The 12,726-nt window shown below is 41.3% G+C and overlaps 1 protein-coding gene across 2 annotated transcripts in view; it reads right to left on the reverse strand.

The window, feature by feature from the left end:
* The window catches only part of LOC111867734 (tyrosine-protein phosphatase non-receptor type 11), an 87,056-nt gene extending 77,777 nt beyond the window's left edge, over positions 1-9,279 (reverse strand). For both annotated transcript variants that reach the window (XM_023857835.2, XM_023857834.2), the window contains exon 1: positions 9,162-9,279. In XM_023857835.2, coding sequence (XP_023713603.1) covers positions 9,162-9,175 — 14 coding nt within the window. In that variant the 5' untranslated portion in view covers positions 9,176-9,279. The remainder of the gene's footprint in view (positions 1-9,161) is intronic.
* Between the last annotated feature and the right edge of the window lie 3,447 nt (positions 9,280-12,726).

The raw sequence follows: 12,726 nt of genomic DNA on the forward strand, positions 1-12,726 counted from the left end.
CCGCTTGAGTCACTTTGCTCGATCTTCTGAGTATGGCACAAGTGCGAGAGAAGACCACAATACGTACGATTCTTTCCCCTTTGTCTCCTACATGCCCCACCCGCCTCAACCTTTTTGATTCATTCGCAGTGAAATTCCTTGTTAGTTCGCCGCTATGAAGACGAATACTGCATTTAGCACTTTGTTCTCAAAAGTCCTCAAATTCTGCACTTTAGAATTCCGCTGCCTGCGCTTCATGGGGTTTGGACGCGCAGCGAGCTGTACTTCCGGTCTGGTTCCTCTCCGATACACTCGACGAAAGACATGTATGGGTTATATATAATATTTATATTACAGTTCCGTCAACAATGCAACCACTTTATTCCTCAGAATTTTCACTTCTTACAACATGTTTCGGCCCCAACCGGCCATCATCAGTCACTTGAAATTCGCCAAAACTGTTACCTACATTGAATATGTCATACATTTCACGTGCATTGTTGTAAAAAGTGAAAATTCTAAGGACTAACGTGGTTTCATTGTTTACATGCATGCAACAGGATGCTTAAATACAATAATGTATGAATTATTTTATGATGCTGTCAGCATCTGGATCATACAACGTCGAAAGATATGACGACTGGTGAGTAATGAATTGTAAAGGATCTGGAAGCAAGAGGTCATTAGCCTAATCAAAGAACTCTCTCGGCATTCACCTCGAGGACTGAGGAAACCAGTGAAAACCATCATTCAGGATAGATAGTGTACCGACAACCTCCCGAACACAAGTGTGCATAACAACACACTCTGGACTTCTGAAACAATCATTCGATTTCATAAAAACCTGTATGAACGGCATACGAAGAGATTATCCCACGTCCGTGCCTTTTAGTTCCTACCATCCATAACACGAACAGAGAGCAGTCCAACTTTTGTTACAGTCTCTTTTAGTCTACTTTGCTAAAGACTGTGATAAGGAAAATAGGCATCTGGTATCACGTCGGAGTGTTCGTCCACTTGTAGGCCTAAGGGGTCCGTCCCGTAATGTCTTTTGGACCAACCGATACATTGCTATTAGACCTGATAAGCATGCACCCAGAGGCTTGCACTTTATAATTCCCTATTAATAGCAACAGCAATATGGCGACCGTGAGAACTTGCGAAACTACCACCTCTTCATATAGGGTCTTTAGAGTTAAGAGATTTTCGGAAATATTCAACTATCAACTTCCGTTAAGGTAATTATTTCGATATAAAATAGAAACATGGCGGCCACGAGAAATGTGGGAGAAACTAACTGCAAGGGGAGGGGGTCATACCAAGCTAACGGCCTGGTGCATCAGTTTTCTTTCGGATATATATNCAGCCAAATATAAAACGTGATTCTAAATTATTGTCGGGGTTTTCGTGGCCCATAATTTCCAAACCGGAAAAAAACAAAACAAACTGCTTAGGGAATGTGAAAGTGTAACTCAAAAAGTTTTATTTTCTATAGAATCAATATTGTAGAATGTTAAACAACTTCAACGTGCGTGCCTTTCCTGCATGTTACGGTTTGAAAATTATAGGCCACGGAAAACCCGACAATACTTTAGGATCCGCTTGTATTATGTACATCATACACATTATACGGGGGCATGCGGTAGCGTAGTTGGTTGCGGTACTATGCTACAAGCCGGAAGGTGGCGGCATCGAATCCCGATGAGGTCATTGAATTTTTTCAGTTTACCTAATCCTTCCAGCCGCACTATAGCCCTGGGGTCAGAAATGAGTACCATGAATATTCTTGGGGATAAAAGGCGGCCGGCGCGTAAGGCTGATAACCTTACCGCCATCTATGAGCCGATTGTCTAGAAAAATGTGGGAACCTCAACATCTCACAACCCTATGGGCCTCCACGGCCTGTGACAGGGATAGCTTTATTTTTAATTAGACATTATATATATATATACACACATGTTACAACTTATTCAAATCCATGAAAACCCAAACCGAACACCGAAAAGGTTGGCCTCGAGGTAAAGCTCTGGTCTTGTATTCGGCAGATGCTCGATTTGAATCTCGACCGGGGACACCGGTTATCTTGATGGGGGTGTTTCGTGGTTTTCCTCAGTCTGCCCAAGTAAATGCCGGTATAGTGTCTCGATTAGGTCACGACAATTTCCTTACAAATATTCCCAATTTATCAGTTATTTATCATCCTACCATCCGCCGCAGAAAGTCTCCACGCAGAAAGCGTCGTTATCTACCAATAATGTACAAAGACGGACCAACGTGAAAAATCGGAACTTTCAAACTTCCATGGCCATGTGTCTCTCAATTAATGCCAACTAAACCCATTCAGTTCTTCTTCCACATTGCTCATAAGATATATGCCATTCTCGTTTGTAGATCATTCTCAGTGTCTTGCAGAGTGATTTTAGACATAACACATCTATTTTATATTTTAATGAAACTTATCGACTGCTGAAGTTTATATTGGCACAAATGTTGTGAGATCCATACGATTCTGACTTTGTATTCCATTAATGATATCTGCAAAGACAAAATCAAGTAAAGATATCGAAACGAGAATATTAGTAGTTAAAATTATTCTCATCGCTGACTTGCCACCTCCTTAGGTTGTGGATACAGGAATCAGCTTCAAGACATGGAACGTAGATGAAAATGTATTCAACATGAAGCCCAAGAACATACGATTAGGGGTAACTCTCCTGCTTGGAAGGTGAATACAGAATTAATAAGCTGTCGGTATTCGAGAACAAGACACGCAGCACAAAACACAAGAGAGAACACAACCCACCAACTCAAAAACACATGCGCATCTAAAGTACATAAAAACATAAGCAACAACAGAAAACAGTTCTTTCCTCGTCAAAAATTTTAACAACTGATTATGACCACATTGGTCGAAACATGTAGTGATGGAATTCGAAACTTTTAAAGTTAATAATTTTTCCATAACACAGTGTTGCACGTGAGGCTGTAACTAATCGACAGTAAGGTATAAAAAGATTTCAGTAGATCAGCAGACACAAAAATTATCACAACAAAACACGCGTTTTTAAGGGAGAATGTAAACATAAAATTGTTAGTGTCGTGTATTAAATAATGTTAGTGCTACTTCCAAATAAGAACTTCATATTCGTATAACTGATGGTGCTAAATTAAGCACAAAGTCCAGATGGCTTTTCCGATGACGTAACACTCATATAATGTCATATAAAACTTAGTTTCATCTCGTGGATACAGAACATAAAAAGATGACGATACTATAAGCCTGTCATTTTTCCTTATCAAATAAATACATCATACCGATAACTAGAGGGTGGAAATACATAGGCACTTGCCTCTACCGTCCATTAGAAAATGCTAATGATACACTTAATCTGTTAATGCTTTGCCAGGTCTGATTCATATTTTATGGTGTAAAAATAACTACACAGTGCCGCCACGTAACTGCGGCTGCAAACTAAATGACAGGCACTGGCTGCTGATAATCTGCAGTTCTCTGGGTTGGTTCCTATCTTAGTTCACACTGCTTTGCCAAATGCACTAATAATTTATCTTCAAATGAGCAATGGCAAGATGATCAGAGTTCACCTGTAGCAGACAAAGCTACTGTTAAAATACTTTAATATAAGTATTATGTTAAATGAAAAGAAATATAATTATGAGTACTAGCTTCTGGTATGTCATGCTGTGTAGTCTGGTAAAAGCACAACGTTTCGGAGGAACTAAATGCCTCCATTTTCAGGGTGAAAGAGTAGGCCGAACAATCAAGCGGCAAGGAGAGCAAGCTGAGCGTGGAAAAGTAATACGAACATAGGCCGGAGTAGAAATCTTAAGCAAAGATCGATATACTTCTAGCAGACTACACGGCGTCACATTCCAGAAAATAACGCTCTCCAGTTTTTCTTATTACTAGTGGGGTGAGACTAAGTCCCTTGTACTGCGGCCACTTCTGGCCTAGTGTACCAGCCCCAGATGATAGGTGAGGGTGATTGTGGAGCAATTGGTGGAATCAAGATTGGCAGGGGAAACCGAAGTACTCGGAGAAAACCTGCCCCAGCGCCACTTTGTCCACCACAAATCCCACTTCACCAGGCCTGAGATCGAACCCGGGCCGCCGCGGTGGGAAGCCAGCGACTAGCCGCTTGAGCTATGGCACGGCCTTAGCGCTCTCCATAGTCGCCGCCGTGAGAAACTCATATCTCAAACAAATATATTCTTAATACTCTTCAAATTCCACGATTACGTCAATTGATTCAACTGTTAAAGCACATCGTCTTTAAAGGAATGTAGATGTAAACAATCTGATAATTTTGTGCAGAAAGTGGGCAAACATTTTAACGGGTGCTGTGATCGATATTCACATCATGACCAAAATGAAACGTCCATATGGCCTGCTAAGGTGTGGCCGAGCCTGCTTATTACGACTGCAAGCTTAACTTTATAGTGTGATTTCACAGTTCTTGCTAATTCGATCAAAACAAAGGTTTTTACTTCCAGGGATATGAATGACATTAGGATCCGAACGACACGCACCACACTAATATATTATTGGCCTGAAAGGCTAGCGAGTTATATGTAAGGCTAGTAAGCTGTATAAAACAAAAACTGTATACACCTCCGTAAATGTTCCCATTCGGTAAAAATTTAAATTAGCTGAAAACGCTTATGGAATTTTACAAATAACAGGGTCCTCCACTTCGTGTACTCACTGTCCAGTCATACTTTTTAATATTAAAGACAAGCTTAAAGAACTTATCCGAACCCAGGACTGTTCATGAAATGACGAGAGGGAGACTAACAGCAGAAATGGTAGGCGACAGCCTGCAACCAGTGCGTTCTGCACTCTTTCGGCGCACTGTTATCACAGTCTCGAGTAGCAACATAACGATTTGTGTGTGTGTGTGCGTGCGTGCGTATGTGTGTGCGTGTGTGATTATATACAGGCCCGATTACAGTGGCCACGCGGTATAAGGCTGTGTCCACATAAGCGAGCCGAGCTTCGAGCCGAACCCTGTAGCCAGCATTAAACACGTCCATAGTCTGCGAACATAACTGCGAACCGCATGGAAACTTATAACTTGTGCTCGCGACTCGGCTCGGTTCGAAGCTTGGCTCGAACCTCGACTCGCTAATGTGGACATAGTCTTAGGCATGAACTGTCTTCGTTCGCTCGAACGCTGGGATCGTGGGTTCGAAACCCACTCAAAGCATGGATATCTGTGTGTGCGTTTATTCTGTGTTTGTGTTGTTCTGTGTGCAGGTAGCGGCCTTGTGACGGGCTGATCCCCGTCCAAGCAGTCCTACCGACTGTTTGTAGGATTAAGAAACTGAAAATGCAGCCAACATGCAACAAAGGGCTGTAGTGCTATAGGTAGATAATATACAAGAGTTGAACAAAGTAATGGAAACACTTCAGATACGGTACACATTTATTAACATGGTGCTGGACCACCTTCTTGGAATGGACTCATACAAATTTAGAATAGTCTATTGCGGAATTTTATACCATTCTTCATGAAGGTCTTCAAGTTGCCTTAGGGATGGAGCATGTGGGAATCTGTTCCTCACTCTAGTCTTCAAAACTGACCAGAGTGGTTCGATGAGGTTCAAATCTGTGGACTGTGTAGGCCATGGAAGATGTTGAATTTCACCTTCACACTCTTCAACCCATGACTGAACTGTTCCAGCTGTGTGAATGGGGACACTGTTTTTTTCTTTTTCGTAAAACTGCATCGATGTTCAGAAATAACATCTGAATCACAGGATGCACCTGATAACCCAACCTGTTCAAGCACTTCCCTTGCAGTATTTCAGCCATGAAGGGTAAAAATGGGAACAACAGAATATTGGTACCATATTACTGCCTAAACCATCACAGAACCTCCCCCATGTTTCACTGTTGGAACCAGGCATTCCAGATTGTAGGCTTCCTTGGCTGTTCTCCAAACATAAACTCTTCCTGATGTAGGGAACAGTGTAAAGGACGACTCATATGGCCATACTACACACACGTTTTCAGGTGTCTCATGTCCAGGTTTTATGGTCGTGACACCATCGTTTACACATCTGAGCATTACTTTCAGTAATCAGAGGTTTAGCCTACCATGTATACTGGATTTGTGAATCTCACATCAAACAGTTTTTGTGGAAACAGAGTCTTCTAGAAGAATATTCAGTTCTGCTGCAGTTCACGTGTGCTGCAGTAGTTCTGTGATTTTTCAAAACAACCCTTCTCAATGTACAACGATCTCTTTCTGTCAGTGCTGATTTTCGCCCACTGTTCCTCTTCGCTGATGATGTCTTCCCATGATTCATGTATGCAGACATAACCATAGAAACCGTCACTCTTGATACACCTATTAATGTGGCAGTTTTTGTCATAGATGCTCCAGCTAAACGCGCATTAACGATCTGCCCTCTTTCAAAATCGGCCAAGTTTCCCATTTTCCAATTCTATCACACTGACTGTCACTCAACACAGTCACTAATGCACTGACATGAACACTATGGCAGATTACAAAGAAATTGCCCTGCATTCTAGTGACGAGACAGTAACACATACTTAGTTTCCTCTGTCTTTCTTTATGGTCTTTTAGGAATGCAACCACAGTGGAATGTGACTGAGTTACTTTGTCTTTGTTTTTGCTGTGTTTGACAGGGTAAACAGAACCTCTCTCTCGCACACACATATATTTCTTTATGGTAAATATGTAATCTTCCAGTCTATTCACATCATCAGCATAGACCAGCAGCTGATGTGTCCCATTTCATTTGACTCCCACCTGCCTTCCTGAACCTTCCTAATGGCATATTCTAAAGCAAAGTTGAAAAGAAGTAGTGATAAAGCATCTCCCTTTTTAGACCATTCTCGATAGGAAAACCATTCAACAAATGTTTATCTTTATCCCAAGGTCGCACGATAGCTCAAGCAGTTAGTCGCTGGCTTCCCACTGCGGCAGCCTGGGTTCGATTATCTTGTTCTGGTCAAGTGGGATTTGTGATGGACAAAGTGGCGCTAGGGCAGGTTTTCTCCGAGTACTTCGGTTTCCCCTGCCAATCTTCATTCCACCAATTGTTTCACAATCACCCTCACCTATCATCTGGGGCTGGTACAATAGGCCAGAAGTGGCCGCAGTACAAGGGACTTAGTCCCACCCCACTAGCAGTAAAAAAGAAAGTAGTCCCACCACACTAGCAGTAAAAAAAAGTATCTATATCCCAAACTCCATAGGAGTATTGTACAATACTTCCCTCATAACTCAATCATAGACTTTCTTGAAATCTACAGACAGCTGATGTATTGTTTCTGATTACACTCAAAATGAAAATGAAAACAGAATGTGTGTACAGTAATCTTCAGAATCTCCACTGTGGGAACTTCAAATCTGACAACAAGAAAATGGTACTATATAAACATTGCAGTGGAATATACTCTAACCCCCCAACGCCAAAACTGTGTTCACATTGCCAGTTTCCCTTTATGAGACAAAGGTAGTCTGCTGACACCTTCATTTAGATTTTTTTGTTTGTTTACAATCATGCATGAAGTGCACGGGTTATGTTACATCAAATGAAATGTGATGATTAAAGAATGGTAATATGTGTTGCATTATGGTGGTGCCTCTGAAGAAAATGTGGAAAACCACAAAAGGCTAAGTCAGAAGAGACAGCCCACATACAACATTCAAAGTGTCTACCCCTGAAACAGGCAGAGGTTGCCTTTATCACACCATAACTCCACAGTTCACCATATAACTTCAAACAGTTAATGTTCTTCCTCTTCCTCTTAACAATTAATAAGAAAAGCTTAACATCAGAATTCAAAATCACTTAATAATGTCCAACAGTTATCATAAAGGAATTGGCCACACCATAGCTCAAGCAGTTAGTCGCTGGCTTCCCACCACGGCAGCCCAGGTTCAATCCCGGGTCTGGTCAAGTGGGTTTTGTGATGGACAAAGTGGCACCAGGGCAGGTTTTCTCCAAGTACTTTGGTTTCCCCTGCCAATCTTCATTCCATAAAATTCTCCATCATCATAGTCACCCAGGGCAGGCTACAATAGGCCAATCAGTGGCCGCCATGCCGAGTGGACCCAGCTTGACTCCACCCCCCACTATCGAATCATAAAGGTATGGTAAAAATTTGTGAAATAAGATAAATTTTTACTCAAATGATTAGAAAAGATGAGAACAGCTTATCACATGGTGTTCTAAGTCCTTTAAGGGGTTAATGTTATTCTCGAATTCTAACCTGAAAAGTTCATGGAACTTGCAAAATAAACGAGAACTAAATAACTGTTTCTTCTGGAGATGACAGCCTTACTTTGTTTGTAGCCTTTATATTTCATTTGGAAACAATGCAAGGTCATAATTTTAGATTGGATTTCTGTGTACTTAAGTTTAATCTAATTGCATGTTCCTCAATTACACTTAATGAACCTACCCTTTAAGCAAATACTGAAATCTCCTACAAATTATTTTCAATAGCAGAATATCAGGGAGAACTGAGGCTTCGTGAATCTCAATGTCATTTTACGACATAGGAAATAAAAGAATTAAATGTGTGATTGAACCAAACCCATACAGACTGACATTAAAACATTCAGTCCCTTGAACATGAAAGATAAAATATGTCACTTCAGTCCACTGCAACCATCTACTCACTCATTGCAGCAATAATACTCAATATTACAATAAAGATATTCATCCCAGTATTTTGCTGTGTGCATGATTGTAGAGTGAGAAAAAGTAGGTGATGAAAGTTTGAATGTCACTGCTCACCCAAATCCGCTCCACCTTGGAGTTATGCCATGAGTTAGCCCCATACAAGAGACAAGATAACTCCCACCGGGGGAACCAGGGAAATCCAGAAATAAACCACTCAGAAAAAATATTTACCTGCATTTGTAATGAATACCCACAACTAGAAATATGAATAAAGCTACAACTTTGATGCATTATCATCATATACAGTGCACCAAAAAGTTTCTGTGCTAACGGTAGTTTAATGGAAATAAGAAAGCTAGGATCAAGGGCTAGCCCACCAACTGTGATTTCATAATGTGTCAAAAAACCATCTGACATCTGCTACAAAAACACTTGCTTAATGTTCACCCCACAAAATGAAAGCAATATATATATATGCATTGTGGTTGACTGAAACATACCTTCTCGATGTCATCGTTACTATTAAACCCGTAAAACTGACAGAAGTTTCCAAAACTCTGAAGAACTACATTCAAACAACGTAACTTCGTCAAACTACTCCCTCGAAAAAGACACCATATTGAACAACTACGTTATACAAAAGTACATATCAACTGAAGAGAATCGACAAATATGCGAAATTATTACAGAATAAATTTAATTCAATATATATTCGTTGATCATTATATATTACAAATAAACATTCATAGCCGGGATCTAATTGAATTGGTAAGATAATGACTAACAAGGTATGTGCTAGTGATTGGCAGGAGTGGACTAAAAATAATCGAATAAATCGACGATTTATAACATTTACTAACTAACACTTTTAAAACGAAGTAGATTAATTCAGTCGAATTATATATTCCGAGCACGAGATTCGCTTCTGTACTTTTACTGGAATTGACAGAATTAGTTTATTTCATTTGACAATTCATGAGCAGAAGAGGGTCAAAAGTCTGGGACTTTTTTTTTATTCAGACATTTCACCTTAACGTAAAAAAAGTAAAACTATCCCAGTAATAGGCCGTGGAGGCCCATGTAGGCGTATATGATTGTGAGACGTCGAGGCCTCCACATTTTGTAGACAATGGGTTTACGGATGTTCTCATGCGTCTCCGGTTCGTAACACCAGGAAGATCCAGGTCCTCATTTCTCCTATTTCTGACCGATGCTGAGTCGATACAAGGGCCATAATGCGGCCCAAAGCATTAGATCAATTGAAAAATCCAATAATCTCATCGGGAATGGAACCCACGACCTTCCAGCCTGTTGCATAATTCCTCAATCAACTGCGCTGCCTACGTCGGCCTAGTTTTCCGTAACCCCGTACTATCCCGTGCTGTTCCGAGGTATGTTAGTCACGAACTGCAGCGTTACTGTGGTGCACTTTTGTGGTTGAACCCTACGTAACTCTTATCATTACATAATATCAAATTGTGTGTGAAGGTAGTACCACCATGATTATCAAACGCCGAACGAGAAACCAAATATTTGACAGATTGCATAAGGGAGTTGTACTAGCATGTGTCGGTGCTACACTATACGGTTGTGTTTTACTTGGTTTGAGAGTCCATAAGTATTTCACAGTTATAAAACCTCAACAAAAACTGAAAGAAATTGAAGACAATAAACATCTCTTGAGTGAGGGAATAGAGTCAAGTGACAGTGCCCTTGAACTTAAATCGTGAACATAAATGTTCATTCACCCAAAGATGAAAGTAGATATAACCTCATTTGTGTATTTGAGTGTATATTGGTAGTGTGTAGAAATAGACTTTTTTGACAAGAAGCAAGCAAGTCCGATGGAGTGATAAATGCAACTGTGTGAAACTATAAAGGAAGCGATTATTGTGTGTCAAAAACAACTTTTTATCTTCAGTTGAATGGAGCATTGTAATGCATTGAGTATTTACACTACAGCTTACAAAGCAATGGTGGAGCTGAGTTGTATATGATAACTTTATGTACTGAAGAATGACTTAGTAAATTTATAGAATGAAAAGTTAAATCACTTTACCAAATTGTTTGTTACAGGATACAATAATATTAGAATCTATTTAGTGGGTTTGTTTAGCTTTCGGGTGACAATAAGCAGGTTTTACCTTTTCACAACTTGCATACGAAAAATTCAGGGCTGGCTGTTGTGGACAACAGATATTGCAACTTTAAGATAGGTACAGTATGATGTAGGGGGCACACGGTAGCATAGCTGGTTGAGGGGCTATGTTACAAGCCAGAAGGTTGTGGGTTCAAATCGTGATGAGGTCATTGGATTTTTTTCAGTTGACCTAGTCCTTCCAACTGCAGTACGGCCCTGGGGTTGACTTAGCCTCTAACAGAAATGAGTACCAGGAATTAATCAAATAATTTTCCTGGAGAATAAAGCGCAGCAAGCACTTAAGGCTGACAACCTTACCACCATCTTTGACCCAATTGTCTAGATAATGTGGGACCCTCAACGTCTCACAACCCTATGGGCCTTCATGGCCTGTTACAGGGATAGCTTTACTTACTTCTATTACTTACAGTATGATGTAATATATCACATCCCAGAAGTTGATACACTTCAGTCTGATATTGAAGTGCCAAAAGTCATGGGATAGGTACCTAGTATCATGTAGGACCCCCACTAGCCTGGCGAAATGCAGCAACTTGACGTGGCATCGATTCCACAAGTGGATGGAAGACCTCTGGAGAGATGTTGAGCCATGCCGTCTGGATAGCCGCCCACAGCTCCCTGGTATTTGTAGGTGCAGGATTTTGGGTGCAAATGGACCTCTCCACCACGTCCCATAAAGTTCGATTGGGTTCACGTCGGAACTCTCCAGAATGCTCCTTGAACCAATTCTGGACAACTCCAGCCCGATGACATGGTGCATTGTCCTGCTGGAATATCCCATCATTGTGGGGGTACATGAAGTCCATGAAGAGCTGCAAATGGTCATCAAGCAGTGTAACGTAGCGGTCACCGGTCAATGACGTGTTTAGGTGGATGAGCGGACCCAACTCATGCCACGTGAACACACCCCACACCAGTATGGAACCACCACCAGCCTGCATGGTGCCTCGTTGACAACTTGGGTCCATGGCCTCATGGGATCTGCACCACACCTGAACCTTACCATCTGCCCAAAACAACTGGTACCATGACTCATCGGACCACGCCACGTTACCAATCCTCCAGGGTCCAATTAGCAACGTCACAAGCCCGGGTGAGGTGATATGTCCAGTGTCTTGGTGTTAACAGAGGCACTCTGGTTGGTCTTCTGCCCCATATTCCATGGAAGCTAAAGAACGCTGCACTGACCTGCTGGATATGCGTCTGGTACCTCCTGCATTGAATGTGGATGTGATTTCAGCCAGTGTCACCTGTCTATTACCACGGACAATTCTAGCTAGACGCCGCTGGTCATGATCATTAAGCACCCAGGGTTGGCCACTGCACTGTCCACAGTGGGTGGAAATGCCTTCCACAAGGTATTCCCGGTACACACGTGACACCATGGATCGAGGAATGTTGAGTGAGCGCAAATAGAATGTCCCATCTGCCTGGCACCCACTATTATGCCCTGTTCAAACTCTGATAATTCACGTCGGCTTGCCATGAGCAGACTGGCCGGTGTTCAACCTGACTCATGAGAGAACACCTCACAACTGATACTGCTCTGGGTATTCCAAAGCCGTCAAGGGACGGTGGCACCACTTAAAAATAAATTTACATACTGCTATCCCATGACTTTTGGCACTTGAGTATTGTCTCACCATCTCGCGATTAGAATGTGGAACAGAAATATTTTTGCAGTGTTTGCATGAAGAAGCCTGCAACACATGTGGCCTATTGCCAGCTAGAAGTATTTGTAAATACACCAGTTTTCACATGACTGAAAGCCATTCTGCATTTTCAAAATCAATACATTTCTCCTATTTGACCATGGATGAAAAATGTAATTATGTATTACAGGGCTTACAGATGTGCAGCTATCACACAAGCTTCATATATATATATATATATATATATAAATG

Source organism: Cryptotermes secundus, unplaced genomic scaffold (genome assembly GCF_002891405.2).
Source record: "Cryptotermes secundus unplaced genomic scaffold, Csec_1.0 scaffold80, whole genome shotgun sequence".
Classification (NCBI taxonomy): domain Eukaryota; kingdom Metazoa; phylum Arthropoda; class Insecta; order Blattodea; family Kalotermitidae; genus Cryptotermes; species Cryptotermes secundus.